The following is a 19,659-nucleotide window of genomic DNA, read 5'->3' as shown; positions in this document are numbered from 1 at the left end:
ATCGGTGTTAAGAAGTTGTGAGGGGCTTCATCGGCAATCTCAAACTCCAGGGTCAGTGAGGAAGCAGTCAGTTCCGGGGTTTTAATGCCACTTAATAAGCAAAGGCTCTATATCCTCCTTCAGATATCTTACAACTATAACTACATATATACAAATTCAGGAAAAATACAAATTTTTTCATATGGCAGCATTCCTCAGATACTAGTGTATTGCTACAGAATGGTCCCCAACACATCACACCTCCCTGTGTCCAGCTCCTCTGCAATATGATTTTTGCCATGCCTCCCATCAAGAGAGACTGTATCCTCCCTTCACCCTTGGATCTGGGTGTCCCTCAAGGCTTCATTGGTCAACAGAATGAGACAAAAGCAACACTGTGTAACTCCCAAGGCCAAACTTTTGCTCTGAGAAGAACTGAGGCATCCCAGCCAACAGCCAGTGTAGCCATCAAACATGTGAATGAAACCACCCTGGACCATCCAGCCCCCCTGTGGTGCTGCTGGCCGACTGCAGACACAACAGAGATCGGCAGAAAAATCACCCAGCTATTCCCCCAGCTGTCCCCCTCCCAGGAAATGTGAGCAAAGACATTAGTGCTTTAGGCCACCGAGTTTCAGTGTGGTTTGTTACACAGTAACACGTAACTGACACAGACACTTTGTGCAACTGCTGTGAAGACTGAGCTAATTCATGAATGCCTCCAGAATCACAAATTAGAACAAAGAGAAGAAAATGAACCCTTGGTACTATTGAGAAACAATATTTCGGCATTCTAGAACCTACTGAATTCATGCTCTTTGAGAGGAGGGATATGACAAATTAATTTGTATTTTCTCTTATCTACACATATCAGCCAATTCAATTCTTTCTCCTTCCAAAGCAGTGGCTGTCTGCAGGGTCAGCAGAAGCAGAGCCCACAAGCCTTCACAGCATTTGGACTCAGCAGTCCTTTCTAAGGGCAAATTACCCTGGCCCATTTGGGAAAATGGTTGAGGCCTTTTTTCAGGATTTGCCTGTGAACTGTGACTAGGGAAAATTGGTAATATCTATTAAGTTTAAAATTTGCCAATTTCTTATACCTCAATCCAACTTCAAGGAAACTATCGTATAGAAATAAAAGGACCAATATATTAGAGTACCTATGTAAAAATGTTTATCACAAACATTGTTTAAAGTAGGAAAAAGTAGAAACAACTTAAAAACAGCATTGATTGGGGTCTATCCGCATTAGCGAACATTATACAACAGTTGAAGAGATTATTACATCTGTTGACTTGAAGAGATTTATTCATTCATTCTTTCATTCATTAAACATTTACTGAGTGTCAGCTATGAAGCCAGCACTGTTCTGAATACCAGAGATACAGCAAGGAGCAAGACAAGGTGTGTTGCTCATGGAATTTACCTCTCGATGGAGGAAGACAGACCACAAACAAATAAGCGCTATGTCAGATGGTGGCAAGTCTGTCTATGAAGAATAATGAAGGGGGGTCCAGAGACCAGCCTGGAAGGAAGTAAGGGCAGGAGCTTTGTGGCTCTCAGGAAGAAGGGCAGTCTAGACTGAGGAAACAGCACGTGCAAAGGCCCTGACTTGGGAGTATGCTTGGTGGGATATCTAAACATCAAGGACACTAGGGTGGCATGGGGACAAGGATAGGAGGTCAAGTCAGAGAGGAGAACCATAGAGCGTGGCGGGGGCGGGGGAAGGGGTGGATGTAGATCACATGGGGCCTTGTAGCTGCTGGTGAGGACCTTGGTTTTTACTCTGCATAGGATGGGAAGCCTCTGGAAGATTTTGGGCTGGGGAGCAGCATGACCTGACTTAGGTTTTTAAATGATCCTTCTGGATGCTGTGAGAACAGACTGAAGGAGGTTGCTACAGTGAGACAGATAGAGAGAGAGAGGATGGCGCTAACACCAAGGTGGGGAAAAGTGGTGGGATTCCAGATTCGTTTTGATGGGAGGGCCTGCAGGATGTCCTGGCAGAATTGGATGTGGGGTGTGAGAAGGAGCCAAGTGGCCATTAAGCAATGTTAATGAGAACAACTAGTTTTGGAGTAACAAGAGTGTAGCACGATCCCATTTTTGTTCAAATAAACAACAAATAAAACACCCTCTCTTCCTTGTGCGTGGATATTTGTGTTGACGTTACATGGCTACTCCTAGAGCTGCCCGTGACAAAATACCACCGACTTCATGGTCGAAACAACAGGAACGTATTTCCTCACAGCTCTGGAGGCCAAGAGTCTAATATGAAGATGCTGTCCGGTTATTTCTGGTGCGACCACTCTGTCTGGCTTGCAGACAGACCCCTGCCTGCGGCTGTGTCCTCACATGGTCTCTCTCCTGTAAGGCCCCACCCTTCTGACCTCACTTCATCTTTATTAGCTCCAAATATAGTCACACTGGGGTTCGGGACTTTAACATTTGCATTCCTGGGAAGACTAATTCAGTCCCTAACGCTGAGTATGGAGGAAGTTGTGAAAGGTGACCCGGGAACAGTCCGCAGGGATCGCCTGAGGGACTGTGGGCCAGGTGCGAGTGTTGATTAATTTTTTTCCTGTGAACAGTTCCATTGGTTGCAGTGAGTATGTCAGTTTTTAAACAAATGTTGACAAGGCATTTAATATAGAAAGATTTTAAGAGAGATAAAAAGCCACCTTGGCTGAGAATTCATTCCTGCACGAATTTTCTCAGGCTACCACTAGCCTCTGACTCTGAGCTCCTGGGTGGTGGATGTGGGTGGGGGAGGGGGAGGCAAGGATGCTCAGGCAAGCTCAGCGTTTGGTGATGGGGTTAAAGGGGCCAAGGAGAAAGGACATGGGTATTATTCCCCTCCCTGAATCAAGTCTGGGACATCCGTGACAGACCCCCTCCCCCACCCTCATAGGCAACTGGAGTCAGAGTGTCTGAGATGGAAGTGACTGGGAGGAAGGCTTCGTGACTTGCAGCCGTGAGGTCAGTGGAAGCCTTGGGTAACCCTGTCATGACTCCCTCTGGAGATGCAGGGCTGGGCTGCAGCGACGACTCCAGCTGGCACCTTCTGCACTCCCCACCCAACCCGCCTTGATTCCTGCAAGCTCCAGTGAGTATCTTAGTTTTCTACCATAGTTTTCATTCAGAAAGAAAAAAGCATGTGTCTTTCACTTCTCTAGACCCCTCCCAGCACCATGGAGGAGCTTGCTTCAACCCAGCACCCTCAGACTACCACAGTTGGGGTTCTGAACTCCAGTTCTCAGTGACCCTGGACAAGCTGCTTGACTCTGCTTATCCCCAGCTGATTTTCAGTGGAGATACAAATTGCCACCTCATAAAGGTGTGGCGGACATTCAGTGAAAGAAGGTAGACAGTTTGCCTGTTTCTTCCTCTGTCAAGTGGGACCTGCCCTGCTGACATACTCCATCAGCAGGAAAAACACTGTCACCTCCTCCCAGAACCTGTCATGTGCCAGAGACCTTACACGGTACTCTACAAACACAGGATTCATTTTACAGCCGAAGAAAACTAAGGACCAGAGAAGAGAGGTAATGTGTCCAAGATGACACTGCTCAGGAAGAGTCGAGCTGGGACTCAGGCCCCAGCTCTCCACCCCAAGGCCTAACTAAGCTCTTGCACCCCACCACCCATACGATTAGTTTGTACAATCACCTTAGAAGCACAGACCCCTGGGTAAACATGAGGTAGCAGCGTCTCTCTCTAACAGTTCATCCCTGGGCCCAGAGTGCCCCAGGACTGCTCATGAATCACTACATACCTGCTTTTATGCCCATCACTTAGCCTGGCAGGCCAGCAGCTTGGCTCTGTGGGTGGAGGCTGGTGTGAGCCTTGGCTTCTGTGTCCCAGGCATGCGCTGAGGGTACTCCGTAGTGAGGAGGGCTGGAGGGCCCCACAGGCAAAGGCTGGGCCCCATCCACACTCTGGGTGATCTTAGGCCAGTCGCCTCTCAGGCCTTGGGGACACAGCTGTATAATAAAGATAGAACCTGTCATGGTTTGGAGTCCTTTCAGCTGTAAAGATTTGCGATCCCACAGAGAAGCTGCCTTGAGTTTCCACGTCTGGGAGTAGAGGCCTCACAGAGAAATCCTGAGCCTCACGGTTTCTAGAAACCTCACCACAAATCCCAGAGATTACAAATCCCTGCCAGGGTCCCCCTGTTAAGGTAGAGAACATCTATACCTGTCAAAAATGTTTGTAAGGGTTTATTTGAGCCAAACTGACAACACATGTTCATTAAGTGCCAGTTGAAGAGTTGAAGGGCCCCATCCACAGCTCAGGTGTTTATTGTTGAGTCTAGACACACCTCAGTTCAACATGCTCTCATTAAGAATTCATTAGGCGCCATGACAGTGCTCAGCGTCAGCAACACATAAAGACCTACTCCCTGTTTTTGAGGGGCTTACAGGAGAATGAGCACCTTGCTGGGCCCTATGAGGGCAAATATTAGGAAGATGGAATTCCTCTTTCAAGAAGTTTACCCATGTGGCAAGAGGAGCTGAAAAAAGGAAAGCATGTGAAAAGGAACTTGGAAACAGAGACAACTGCAAGGACACTTATTTAGTCCACAAATAAAACAGAATTTGTTAAACTATTCTCTTGGCCTCTGTTTAGGGAATAATTCATGTCATGCTGTTAATTACACTGGATGGAGCTCACATTACTTCTGCTTCACTTGTGTGCGTGAGCCAGGGAGCTCCCGATGCCTGGGCGCGCAGACCAGCCGACACCCTGCCGTCCCCTCTTGGCAGCACTTGGGCTGGGCTTGTGGCCTCCAAAATGCCTTGCAGACCTCTCCCTGCCTCAGCCAGGGGCCTTTAACCAGAAGGGCCACAGATGTACTGAGGTTAACTACTTCACCTTCCCAAAAAGTAAACAAATAAAAGGGAGAGTTTATTTAAATTATTTCAATGCACCTGAAGCCAAAAGAACCTGAATAGCCAGCCAGGCCAGGCCTAATGTTCTTAAAGCTTGTCCTCAGTTCTTCAGATTCCCAAGTCCAAATTTCCAAATTATCTTATCTTTCCACGCTAGGCCTTCAGTCCTAGATGCTGGCTGCTCTGTGGGCAGAAAGGCCCTCAGTCAGGTCTCCACAGCCTGGTGCGATCAGCCTAACCCCAGCCAGGAATAAATAGTAGAAAGCAAGGCCCCTTGGGCCAGAGTCGGTGACCCCAGAAGAGGACTGGGTTTGGAAGAGTGATCAACCTTTGTCCAGGACTGACATTTCATTAGAAGTGTCACTTTAAGGCTAAACCCAAGAAAATTCTAGGCAAACCCAGGTGAGTTGATCCCCAGTACAGCCAACAGCTCATCTATTTCCTGTTCATATATCATTAATTCTGAGGAGCACATTTCTTTACATTTGACATCACTGAAACCGGAATGAGGTTTAAATTGGTGGTATCCTACAGTGGCTGTCAGCCAGGACTGAGCCGAGTTCTCCAGGAGAGGAGGCACACTTGCCAGTCACTTCTGGGGCACTACCAACCAGACCACTTTAGTTTTCTGTTCAACTTTTCTAGACCACGTTGACAGTGCGAATTCTGACTTTTAACCTAAAAGAGGACAGGTCTGTGGTCCAATTTCTCAGGAGAGAATTGATCTTCCTCCCCCTATGCAGTGCCAACATCGTGACATGCACATTTCTGGCCAGTCTCTTCCTTGGGAAAATTTCTCTCTGGTGTCCCAGTTTTTATATACAGTCTCCTTCTTTGGCACTTTTTTCTTTTGCAAAAAATAATGGTGTGGCTTACAGTTAATGGTGTCTCTGGTTGGATGAAGTAGAGATTGTCAATCCACAATGGCCCCCAGGGGGGCAGAGGGCCATCGCTGGTGTTGGAAGAAGGCACAGTGCTGGATGGCCCAGGCGCTCTGGGCTAGATCCAGAATCACAGCGGCCGTTCTCCCCACCAAGGCCTCTGCCCTCACAGGCCCGGCTCTGAGCTCAGGGGTCACTTCACGGACCTGTGCGGCCTTGCAACCCACTTGAATTGCTCTTCTTGAGAAATTGGTAAAGAAGAGCAATTCAAGTGGGTTGCAGGGCCACACAGGTCCGTGGTTTCTCAAGACAGGTCAGTTAGAAACATCGACAGCTTTCCTTGCAAACACAAAGCCCATTTATGTGAAATGGCAAACCCCTCCTAAATGTTGCCCTAGGTAACATTTCTGTTACCCAAGGAAGCAGAATTGTCATAGACAGAAAGAGGAAGATGCAGTGTTTAAACTTGGAATCCAGAATCCATGGTTTCTACACCTAGATTTTCCATCATTCCCTGGGCTTCTCAGCATTTCCTGTATGTTGTCTGGTCCCTTTCATCTGTCCATTCTATCCGACATTCCCTGAGGGCCCCTCTCCATCCAAAGCACCATGTCCTCAGCGTCGGCTCATGCCTCCTCTTCTTCCATGGTTTGTCTTTCCTGGTATCACATCCCAGCTTTCTGGGCTAAGCTCCTTCCACCCCAGCCCAGGGAAAGCACAGCACCCCCTGCTGCACTGAGGCCAGCCACAGTGAAGGCAGAGGCAGGTGCACTGGTGCCCTGCAAATGCCTTTCCAGCTGCACCCAGCCTGCCTCAGCTGGGGGGTGAGCATAGGGAGGACCGGTATGCCAGTTCCAGGCTGACAAAAGGGAAGGAGTATGAGATTTGGGGGGAGAACTAAGAACTCAGTTTGAAAATTAATAAACAGAAACCTCATTTAAAATGGAGTCAGGAGGCTAGTAGAGAGAGCTCTCAGGTCACTCAGTGCGTATTAGAAAGAAAAGAGTACCTCGAGTCTCTAGCAGGACGTGATAATAATTTACCCCCTCAGCAGGAGGAAGAAAGAATGTCTCCTTGGCCAGTAACAACTCAGCCAAAGGGAGACTGCCACAGCTCAGCCAGTGAAAAGTCACAATGCTTCAAACTTGCACTTCCACACTGGACTCTTCTTCACAACAGTCCCTCCCAAGTCCGTGAAAGAGCGGCCCTCTCCTTTATTTCTCTAGATTTGTGCGTGGTTTGCCATTAGACTGCATGTCCTGAAGTGCAATTCTTTGTTGTTCCCAAATAAACCCACTTGCTAGAGAAATATCTGGCTGTTAAAAAGAAACAAATTTTAAGGTCAACACCAGCATAGGTAAAAAAAAGAGCTTACATTGTCTGGTTTAACCTAAACCGTACCATGAGACCCGAGGGTGTTACCTACAGTGGAACTAGGAGTCTGGTTTTGGTGAAAAGATCACTGGTTTTAGATTCAGAGATATGCATCCAAACTCTTCCCTTTCTGTCTGTATAACTTTGGAGAAACTGCTTCAACACTTTAGGCCTTAGTTTCCCCATCTGTTAAGGGTGTTATTTCTATTCTAGGGTTATGTGAGGGTTAAATGGAGTAACTTACGCTTTAAAACTGGTTTTGTAGGCATTAAAGCATTACACAAATAGAGTACTTATGCCTGGGAGGGAAGAGAAGGGGATATTCTGTTTAATTATATACTGTTTTTCAATGAGCAGGTTGTGAGCCATCAGCATATGGTAAAAAAGTTTAATGGGTTCTAATCAACATTTATTTTTTTTAAGAATTTATTTATTTATTTTTAGACGGGGCAATGGAAAAGAAAAGAGAGGGAAAGAAACATCAATGTGTGGTTGCCTCTTGTGCTCCCCCTACTGGGGACCTGGCCCGCAACCCAGGCATGTGCCTGACTGGGAATCGAACCGGTGACCCTTTGGTTTGCAGGCCAGTGTTCAATCCACTGAGCTACACCAGCCAAAGCTTTTTTTTTTAAGATTTTATTTATTTATTTTTAGACAGAGGGGAAGGGAAAGAGAAAGAGAGGGAGGGTTCTAATCAACATTTAAAAAAATAAAGTACAAAATATCAACACATATCCCAAGTAGTAAGGGGAGGTATTGTTTTTTTTTTAAGTTGTGTATGTATGTTTATCAGTATGTGTGTCACGATGTAAAATATATGTCTTTTATATCATGACACACATACTGACACTTTTTTCTGTGGTAAATAACAGAACTAGAAATAAAGGGAGTCATTTGTGCTTTGTTGTGTTTTTTAACTGCAGCATTTCCACATTCCAAGAGTGGGAGAAGAATTCACATTGGGAAAGAATCGATCTTTTGTTTGGGAAAACACTTTAACAGACCCTTTAATTAAGCAAAGGTAGGGCCCTGAGGCCAGGTTGAAGCAAACTGTGGCTAAACTGCCCTGCATTATAAAGTCAATATTCATTTTGGGGTGGGGAGGTGGTCTTAGAGGAGATGGGGTTTAGGCTGGGCCTGAGCAAAACCCTGAGTAAAGGCCTCTCCACACGGTGTGACCAGATGATTCAGGGTCTCTCTGTACTAAATACTGTGTAAAGTTTCCCTCACCTTCAGTGGAGTTGATTAAGCATCCTAATCTGGTTCTGTCCAGACAGCCCTGCCTCAGGAATGATGGACAGGTTCCTGTTTGCGAGCAAAGCACCCCAGAGAGAGTGGGCAGTGTGCAAAGCCCTTGAGGAGGTTGCTAGAAGGATCCAGGAGAATTTGGGAGCAGTATGGATTGGGAGAAAAGACTACACGGGTGGACATGTATCTGAATCCTTGGTGATATATGAAAGGGGACTGGAATTCCTTTGGCTTCAGAGCATGAGTTATTTTCTTTCAATATTTAAGTAAAAGGTAATTCTGAAAGACTGGAAAATGTGGGAACATCAACCATGTTAAGGGCTAATGAGGCTCAAACACAGTTGAAAATTCTAGAAATGTACTGACCTGCAGCTTCAATCAGTGTTCAGGTGGAGTGTGATCATTACCACTCTATTATTATGGTTATCACGACCACCTCCTACCACAGGGCACAGGCTCAGGACAATGGTAGACAGAATAATGGCCCCTTAAAGATGTCTACATGCAAATCCCCAGAACCTGTGACTATGTTAGGGTCTATGACAAGGAGGAATTAAGGTTGCAGGTAGAATTAAGGTTTCTAATCATTAGAACAACTAATCCTAAACTTTATACGAAACTAAAAAAGACCCCAAATAGCCAAAGAAATCTTAAGAAAGAACAAAGTGAGAAGTGTCATGTTCCCTGATACCAAGCTCTACTACAAAGCTACACTATCAAAACAGCATGGTGTTGACATAAAAACTGATGTATAAATCAATAAAATAGAATAGAGAGTCCAGAAATTAATTCTCACTGATATGGTAAATTATTCTATGACAAAGGAGGCTAAGATATACAATGGGGTAAAAACAGTTTCTTCAATAAGTGGTGTTGGTAAAACAGATACAACAAAGAAAAGAAAAGAAAATTGAACCACTTTCTTACACCATACACAAAAATAAACTCAAAATGGATTAAAGACTCAAATGTAAGACTTGAAACTGTAAAACTCCTAGAAGAAAACATAGGAAGTAAACTCTTTGACATTACTCTTAGCAATATCTTTTTGGATATAACTCCTTGAGCAAAAGAAGCAAAAATAAATAAATAAACAGATGAGACTACATCAAAATAAAAAGGTTTTGCATAGAAAAGGGAACCATCAACAAAATGAAAAGACAACCTACTGAATGGGAGATGATATTTACCAATGATACATCTGATAAATGGTTAACATCCAAAACATATAAAGAATCATACAACTTACCACCAAAAACAACAACAACAAAAAACAAAAACACTAAAACAACTCAATTAAAAAAGTGGGCAGATCTGAATAAACATTTCTCCAAAGAAGACATACAGATGGCTGCAGACATATGAAAAGATGCTCAACATCACTAATCATCAGGGAAATACAAATTAAAACCATGAAATATAACCTCACACCTCAAAGCTAGCAGTGGTTGGTTGATAACAACACTTGTCAGAATGGTTGTCATCAATAAAACAATAAATGATGAGTGTTGGCAAGGATATGAAGAAAAGGGAACACTTGTGTACTTGTTGGTGGGATTGTAAATTAGTTCAGCCACTACGGAAAGCAATACAGAGACTTCTCAGAAAATTAAAAATAGAGTTGCCATGTAATCCAGCCATTCCACTTCTGGGCATTTATTCAAAGAAAACAAAAACACCAATTCAAAATGATATATGAACCCCTATTTTCACTGCAGCATTACTAGTAGTAGCCAAGATATGGAAGCAGCCCAAATGTCCATTAATAGATGAATGGATAAAGATGTGGTATATGTATATGAGTATATACACAATGGAATATGATTCAGCAATAAAAAAGAATAAAATATTGCCAATTTGCAATAACATGGATGGACCTACAGGGTATTAGGCTAAGTGAAATAAGTCAGGCAGAGAAAGACAAATACATATGATCTCACTTATATGTGGAATCTAAAAAAACAAAATAAATGAATATGCAAAACAAAATACAAACAGACCTGTAGATACAGAGAATAAGGTTATAGTTGCTAACGGGAATAAAAATATATATTGAGATAAAGAACACATTGCTGGGGAAATTCTTTTTCTTAAAATCAAGAAAATGCATTCCCTGTTCCAGTTCAAAGCAACAACAACCAGGCTCATGGTAAATGGGAGAGCAGGAGTTATGCGGGGTAGACGTGCCTGTCATGGAGGGATTAGAGCAGGCCAGGGAGTGGGAGAGTGAACAGAGAGTGTGGACAGAAGGCCAGTTGAAGCTATCCTCTCAAAAGAAACCAATGGACTCCTTTTCCCTGGGGCTGGAGCCACTGGGACTGGTGGGCCATATGTGGGTATATGCCTTAAAAAAAAAAAGGTTGCTTATCAGCTGACCTTAAATTAGGAAGATTATCCTGATAATCTTCCTAATAATAGGAAGATAATCTTAAGATTATTATTTAGGTGACTCCAATGCAATTCTAAGAGTCTTTAAATGTGGAAGAGGGAGGCAAATGAGGGAGTCTCAAAGAGATGTGGTATGAAAAATACTAACCAGCCATTGCTAGCTTTGAAGACAGAAGGTAACCACAAGCTGAGGAATGTGAGTAGCCTCCAGAAGCTGTAAAGGGCAAGAGAACCTGTTCTGCCCTGGAGCTTCCAGAACAAAACACAGCCTTGCTGTTACTTTGATTTTAGTCCAATGAGGCTCTGACCTCCAGAACTGTTAGACAATAAATTTATTTTGTTTTGTTTTTTAAGACTTTCTTTTTTTAGAGCAGTTTTAGGTTCACAGCAAAACTAACAGGAAGATACAACGATTTCCCATACACCCCCTGCTCTCACACAAAAATAGCCTCCCTCATTATCAACATCCCCTATCAGAGCGGTGCATTTGTTACCAGGGATCAACCTACCCTCACACATCATAATCACCCAAAGTCCGTAGTGTACGTCAGGGTTCACTCTTGGTATTGTACATTCTATGGATTTTGAAATACAAACATATATGAGATAAAAAACACAATGCTGGGGAAACATATAATGACATGTTTCATTCATGTTTCATTTAGCTCAGAGACTGAGATTGTCTTTGCCAATAATTTATTTAACACAGGTTCAATGTGGAACTTATAATTTATAATAATATTTCACAAGCCAATAGCATACAGAAAAGTGTCTCTTAAGCAATAAAAAATAACATACTCCAAACCAATCATAAAGCAATTACACTATGGTTCCAAGCAAAGGGGAGATTAAATCTTGTCCAGTGCTAGTTGAGGTGGACGTTCTACAAGTTGGTTCTTAGTGGAGTCAGCCCTTCCAGCTAAAAGCTTGGTATCAGCTACCGGCTTAGGTTCCGTGCTGCTGGGACACATAGGTAGCAGACAAAGTGGCTGAATGGGAAGGTTATTGCTCCTGGAACCATCACACATTAGCTTACATCACTGCCTCCAAGGAGTAGCCTTGCCAAGGCAGGAATAGATGTCCTTCTCTCCCTGGGACTGCTGTAAGGTATAACTCCAGTGCCCACCAAGAGTAGCCTGGCTGGGGCAGGAGCGAGTGTCTTGGTGTCTTCAGAGAGCTACTCAGATCAGTAAAAAGTTGCCTTACCCAGACCGAACACTTTCGGCAAACCCTCACTAGTTCCTGGTATGGAGCTAGCTCCTGGTAAGTTTAAATATCCATTATTATGTCAGAGTTGCTTTTTCATATCTTCTTACTGATAGGCCCCAGCAGCACCCATCAACAGCTGACCTACTGAGTGCTTACCAACAACAAATGTCGATGACAACATCCTGGCAAAGCTTCCTCAATATTGACAAACTCACCCTTAGATCAAAATGTCACTGATGTCATAAACAAGTGGATTTGAAATCAGAGCAAACTAATACAAAATATGACCTATATCCGTCATTATAGTATCATACAGAGTATTTTCACTGCCCCCAAATCCTCCACACTCCTGTAATTCACCACCCTCCTCATCCAGCCCCAGAACCACCGTTCTTTTTACTGTCTCCACAGTTTGTCTTTTCCAGGGTGTCATACAGCCAGATCATACAGTATGGAGCCTTTTCTGGTCGGTTTTTTCACTTAGTAGTATGAATTTAAGGTGCCTTTTCATATCTTGATAACTCATTTCTTTTTAGCACACTGAATAATACTCCATTGACTAGATATACCACAGTTTATTTATCCATTCACCTACTGAAGTACATCTTGGCTGCTTCCAAGTTTAGGCAATTATGAATAAACATATGTGCGGGTTTTGTGTGGGCATAAGTTTCCAGCTTCTTTGGGTAAACATCCAGGAGCATAATTGCTGGGCTGAATGGTAAGAGTACATTTGGTTTTATAAGAAACCACCAAATTATTTCCCAAAGTGGCTGTACCATGTTGCATTCCCACCAGCAATGAATAAGAGTTTCTATTGCTCCACGTCCTCACCAACATTTGGTGTCGTCAGTGGTATCTCATTGCTTATCTTGTTGCTTTAATTAATCTGTGTTGTTTTAAGCTGCTATATCAGGGTTGTTATAGCAGCAACAGAAAACTAATACAATGACATTGTATAAGGAGGTGACAAGGGACGAGGAGAGTCGATGCTACCACCAGCTCACTGGGCTTCCTTGCGTAGGTCACCTGACTTTTCTGGACTTCAGGCTTCTGGTGACTAACTAGAAGCACCGATTCCTGCCCTAGCTATAGCGGGAAACAGTGAGTCAGTTTGGGATATGATAGCTGTCATAGTAACAATAGTTACTATGGAACAATAGTCACTATGTAACAATAGTCATAGTAACAATGGTTACTATGTAGTAACGATAGCAAGGAAGCTGCCAGTGAAGAAAACTGGAAAGGCTGAGGAGATTGTTTTGTGGCTCTATCAGTACCAGTGTTTTGGTGGGTTCAACCTCTTGAGGCAGCCATCAGCCCAAGTCTTAAGCAGTGCATCATGACTCAGCAAGCCCGAAGGCTAGTCTGGAGGAGCAAGCAGGGACAGGGACTGTTGGGGAACCCAGGCAGAGTATGAGTCAGGCATGGCGTGGACTTGGATGAGACAGGGCAAGACTTTCACCCAGACTCTCTAGAGTAGGAACTGCTCTAGGGCAAGGCCTTGCCAAAATCTGGATTGTACAACTGTGCTTGAGTTCCCAGCTGACCACGCCTATTCACTGAAGATCTTTAATGCTCAGCAGAGCTCAGACATAGACTCATAGGAAGCATCATTTAGTAATAATAATGGCCTCCAGGTGTTCTCCACTCATGCTTACTAATCCCCCCAAGAACATTACATTGATACTCACTTTTCACAGAGGTATGCACAGTTCTAGAACTTGGCATGCAAGTTACAAGGGCATGCAATTAGTAAGGGGTAGAGCTAATGTAAACTCAGACCTACCTGGTCATAACGTCTCCTGCACCTGTGTGCCTGGCTAGAAGGGATCTTGCAGACCAATGAGCCCTGCCCTTCATTTTATAAATTAAGAGGAGAGGTGGCTTGTCCATGTTTACTCAGCTAATTAGAGCCAGAGGTGGAACTCAGTTTCTTGACTCCTGGTCCATTATTCCTCCCATTAACCTTTGGTGGGGCGTGTCACAGGTTTCTTTGGGAAGCTGATAGAAACTATGGATCCTCCCTGTCCTAAAATGAACATTGACACACACTTATTTTGCTTACAATTTTGAGGTGAGTTTGTGAACCAGTCTCCTCTATACCTCAAGTTAAGAGCCCCTGCATTAATACTCCCTGCCTCTCTTGAGTGCAGGGCTATGAATAGGGCAGGAACTTGAAGGTGCTTGTTTATTACTGAGCCTTGAAAAAGACAGGGTTTGTTTTCCCTATGGTCATATGCCCCCCCCATCTTTCATCTATTTCTATTTTTTATAACAGCTTCATTGAGACATAATTCACAAACTACAGAACAAGTTCTTCTGCCACTGTTACCTCCTCCATACTTCTGGAAAATGAAAATAATTCCACAACTCTTTGCATCGTGGGATTGCTAAGAAAATCTATAAGGTCATTTACATGTGGTAGTCACTAGTGGTTTTGCCATATGGTCATTTCAGGGATCCCCCTTCCAGACACATTTTAGGATTATAATGCTTGGTGCCCTTGTGTTTAGGTAGACTCGTGTGATCAGTTCCAGCCAATGGTTTTCTTTGGCTAATGAATTTTGAGAAGTGAAACATGTCATTTGGGGTCCAAACATTCAATTTCTGAGTGAGACCCACCATGACACTGCCATGGTCACCAGCAATATTCTGACAAGTGGCTGTTCCACTGCCCCGGGTCTTAGAGAGAGCAGGCAAAAGGCATGGGAACAGAGTACCTAACACATCTGTAATGAACATGCATTGTGAGTGAGAACTGAGCCTTTGTTGTTTTAAGGTACTGGGGCTTTTTTTCTTTTTTTGCAGCATAACCCAGCCTATCCTGGCTGATGACGTATATGGATGTGCTTTAAAAGCTACAGGACACTTACAAACATAAGGGATTATTATTGCATCTAACTGTACTCCCACTGCAGCCTTTCCAGACATCACCAAAGTCTTCACATTGGGGCAGTGTGTATTTTGTCTAAATTGCTTATCAACATCCTAATGATCTGCTGTAGGAATGGTCCAGAGGCTGTTTGTCCCCAGAGTGCATCTCCTAAAAAGGAGGCATTTTAGACTCGTCTGGGGATGGCAGCAGAGCCGATCAGCCAGTAATGAAATATCCTTTGCTGTGAAGACCATAGGTTGTTTCTTCCTTCAGATATAACCCAAAAAGGAGTTCTGGGCAGTTGAGCTATTCATTTTATCTGATCTCACCCCTGTAAACTCAGCTTAGCCACTCTTGGTGCAATCAATAATCTGGCTAAAGTTAAAAGAGGCCATCCTAGAGACGGTACTGAAGATGCAATACCAGAGAGCCAAAATAAGCAATCACAAGAAAGACAATGACACAGAAAAAAGATTTGGTATCAGACAAACCTATTAGCTTCAAATCTCAATTTAGACACTTATCGGCAGTTTATTCTTGGGCACATTACATAACCTGTCAGAGCCTTGATTTCTTCACCTACAGTAGCTAAGTCTGCAAAGATGCCCTTCACCCCACAATGAACCTTGTCTCACAGTATTCCCGTTCTTCTGCAGTCCCTTTCCACATTAAACTGGGCTGCATATAATGACCAATGGGATGCAGCAGGAGTGATGCTAGATCATAAGAAGCCTTAGTCTCTCAGAACACGAGCTTTAGGGGAGCCAGTAGTCATGTAAAAGTACTACTACCCTGATGCTATGATACTGGGAGGAAGCCCAACACAGAGAGACTGTGTGGAGATGGAGATGTTCCGCCAGCCTCCAGCTGTTCCTGTAATCTCAACTGAGGCATCAGGCATATGAGTGAGGAAGCTACCTTAGACGTCCAGTCTCAGTATCTCCAGCCCCAGCTGCCATCTGATCCCAACTGCCTGAAAGAGTCCAAGGGAGAACCACCCAGCTGAACCCAGCCAACCAAGAGAAGTCTGAGCATGTAATTATAAGTAGTTATTTTAATCCACCAAAGTTTGGGGGGTGATTTTTATAGATAACCAGAATGTCGTCTGAGAAATAGGAATAATATACCAAGTTTATATGTGAGGAAAGAGTGAAGATAGGGAAAATATAAAATTGAGTCACTTTAATGAAACTGCTAAAATTGTTAACATTACAATGGTTGAGGAATGGTATTCTGGTTCTAATCTGCCTGGGACTTAACTTCTTTAACTTTCCAACCCTGCAGCAATGCCTGGATATACACCAGACCACCAGATAACCCTCTGATTGCCCCTTGAAGGACTCACGTAACAAGACTACCTGAAATCCACCTGGCATCCATCATCCAGACCGCTGGACGTGGCCAGACCCCCCCTGGCTCCCTTCCTGCAGACCACCTGGAAATCATCCTCCAGACTGCCTGACAACTGACTGACGTCCATCCTAGACCAAACCCAGGGCTAAGAATGCAGGACTGGTTCTCCTCAATAATGTACTTTTTACTATAAGAACTCCTAGCTTTTCTTTCTTCTTCAGAACACTCTGGGTATTGCCTAGTTGTATTTTTGGTTTACAAACTCTAAGACCCTTGAATAAATCTTTAGCATTTATTTCTAACCAAAGCTTCTAGATGTTTTTTGAGTTTGTTTGATACATGGTTGTGCCACAACAGAGAAAATGTGTACAGAATGCCTAACAGGATGATTTTTGTACTTTATAATAGCTACTTGTAATAAAAATGGTCTGCCTGTGTAGACATACCCAAATTGAGCAATTTTTTTAATTGAAAAATGCACCCAGAGTGAGGTCATTCTTGTAATACATACCAATGTGACAAAGGAAGAAGCTAGAAATAGGTCCAGCTGCTGAACACTGAACTTGTTGAATGCCATGGCAGAGCAGAGGAGCCACGGGACAAGATGAATCTGCAGCTGGAGGTCTGAGACACCTGAGAGAACTCTGAGCCTCGAACTCATGTTCCTTGAATATCAATAATAACGAGAAGAAACTAAGGAAACCAATGCCATATTTATTTTTACTATATTCTCTGTGAAATATGGACACTTACTCTTAAAGTTGGTTCTCTTTAGTAGATCAATGGAAAAAGCCCTTATATCCTAAATTAATCTTCTGCTGCTATGTAATTGAAAAACAGAAATGAGAAATAACCCTACAGTGTGTTCTCAGATGGCTCAAGTTCAACAAGGTCTGTCAGCCTCCCAGGAGCTGCTCCAGATAAGGTTTATGCTTTCAAATGTCAAAAAGATTTGCTCACCCAGGAGCTTTCCAATTAAAATTCAGAATTTTTTTCAGAGCTAAAAGTCACACTTCATTATGCTCTGAGCTTGAGAAATTCCATGAGTAGCAGCTGCTTATCTCAGGAACTAGGCTGAAAGAAAATGGGATGCTTTGTCCCATCACCCTTGACACTACAATCTAAATGTAGGTATGGCAAGTTGATGGGAAAGGACAGGGAGACAGACGGGGAAGAGAAGGCCTGGGAGTTGGCATCTCAGACTATGAGGCAGACCAGACGGGCCTGAAGTGGAGCAGAAAGAGCCTCTTAAATATCACCGGGGTCTCCCACATCTCTTACCGTCTCCTGTACCCTGTTCTTGAATTCACACTCTGTCCTGCATATTCCTCATCAAAGATCTTCTTAGGATAGAATTTAATAAGCAAACTTCTACTGAGGGGAAGTGATTGCCATAGTTTAAAATAAAGACATTTTCAAGACCTAGGAGATCTTTGAGCAAGAGAATAAAGCCTCAAAGCAAAGGACTCACTTCTCATCTTGATTTAAAGGTCAGCGAACAGACAGAAGAAAAATGTTTTCAAAGAGGGGCATTTGGTGTTCCTGAAATGGTGGGGTCCCATTCTACCCACAAAGAACCTGTCCTATTCTCACTCATTTTCTATTATAGAGTGCCTAGTTACATTACTGTGGTGGAATTTGTTAATAAAATAGTCCGTTTTTCTAAGATTTTACTTTTTTAATTTTTTTGCCTGCCAGATCTGTCTGAGTATAAAGGATTGTTTTAAAATCTCCCACCATAATTGTATATGCAAACTTAGAGGATAAATTCCTAGTCACTCTATCATTATTCAATCAGATTTAGGTGTATAAATGTAGACTAGGCTTATTTCTCACCATTCCTGTTTCCTCCCTTCTTCATCTTCCCCTATCCTGAGATTTTTTACTTTGACTCATTTGTTGCTTGGAAAGAGGCTCTTCTTTTGAGTGAATTCTTTACATGGGGTGTGTGGGTAATATTTCTGTACCATGTCATACCCACAGAGAACTCCCACCCCGGCAGGTGAGGCCTGTCAGCCAGGGCTACGGGACAAGTTCCTTCTCTCCCAGTCGTCATTCAGTGCTACTCACAGTCTTCTGGCCTCTAGGGTTGCAGATGAAAAGCCTGATGACAGTCTGGTTCTCCTTTATAGGTTATCTATTCTCTTTGCCTGGAAGCTAACAGAAGTTTCTCTTTATCTTGGGAGTTGAGAAGTTTTCGAGAATATTCCTAGCTAGTGTGCCTTCTCTCTCAATCCCAGCCTGGAATTCAGTGGGCCCTTTTTCAAATGGAAAGTCTTTCCTAAACTCAGAGGCATTTTCTTTTATCATTTATTTAATTCCTACATCTCCAACAATTCCTTTGCTCCTTCTTGAATTCCTGTTTCTTATGTAAGGTATCCTGGATCTATCCTCCAAGTCTTTTATTATGGTAGAACAGCATGCGCATTTAGAAACAGAAAATGTGGTTAACGATAGTACTTAACAGCACAGTCCCCAAGGCCAGACCACCCGGACCGAACACCAGCTCTGCCACAGCTGTGTGGCCTCGGAACAATGCCCTAGCCCTGTTGGGCCAACAGTTTCTTCAGCAGTAATATGGGTTGGAGAACAATAGTGGCTAACACATAGGTTTTAGCAAGAATTAAGTATGTTAACATAGGTAAGCTTTGATAGGAATACAGTTACTATTTTCCCTCATCTCTTCATAGTTCAGTGCCATGATTTGAGATTTTTTTTTTACTTGATCTGCCAGGCCATTAATTCATTTTTCTATTTTGCCCATATGCTTTTTGAATTAATCTATTGAGTCTTTAATTAGAAAACCATACTTTTAATTCCAGAAAGAAAGTTTTAATGCTGTGGCTAAATCTTCTTAAATGCTCTTGGGAAAAAGAAAAGTGCCCTTGGGGTAGATTGTTCCCAATTATTTGTTGTTCTCTCTGTAAGTTGCCTGTAAGTTTCTCCCCCTTGACATCACGCTTGGAAGGTGACTTGCTTTAGCCAGTGAAATGTGAGTGGAAGCCACACAATCCACTTCTGAAAAGAAGTTTTAAGAGTTTTCTCATTTCTTTTTCCTTCTTCCATGAGCTTGGACATTCCAGAGAGGAGGCTATTCCTTTCGTGTGAGTCCAAAATAGAAAAGGCCTGGGGCAGAGCAAAGCCAGCTCGTGAAAGCGATATAATATGACTGAGACGTAAACCTGTGTTTTCACAGGCCGGTGAAGTTCTGGGATTAGTTGCTATCACAGCATCATCGAGCGAAAGCCTCCTAATAAAGGTAATGGTGATTTTTTGTGCAAATTGTTGCATGTGTCCTCCAGCAGTTTTGCTTGACTCAGAGCCACTTGTGCTGAGTGTGCTCCTAGCGTTCATTCTGCCTGGTTACTGAGCCTCCCTGTGTGCATTATTTTCATTTGATTACATGGCTCTAGTTACCGTTAGGGCTCAGGCCCAGTCAGCTAAGTTTCCTCAGGTG

The 19,659-nt window shown here is 43.3% G+C and overlaps 1 protein-coding gene across 1 annotated transcript in view; it reads left to right on the top strand.

Annotated features, from left to right (window-relative positions):
• The first annotated feature begins 266 nt into the window (after nucleotides 1-266).
• LOC114498697 (40S ribosomal protein S24-like) overlaps nucleotides 267-19,659 on the top strand; it is a 66,968-nt gene continuing 47,575 nt past the window's right edge. Inside the window, 1 exon segment of the mRNA XM_036029957.1 lies at nucleotides 267-577. Within this exon segment, the coding sequence (XP_035885850.1) occupies nucleotides 267-577 (311 nt within the window).

The sequence above is a fragment of the Phyllostomus discolor genome, chromosome 6 (assembly GCF_004126475.2).
Source record: "Phyllostomus discolor isolate MPI-MPIP mPhyDis1 chromosome 6, mPhyDis1.pri.v3, whole genome shotgun sequence".
Lineage (NCBI taxonomy): Eukaryota > Metazoa > Chordata > Mammalia > Chiroptera > Phyllostomidae > Phyllostomus > Phyllostomus discolor.
Note: the sequence above shows the minus strand (reverse complement) of the source record. Positions and strands in the feature narration are given on the sequence as shown.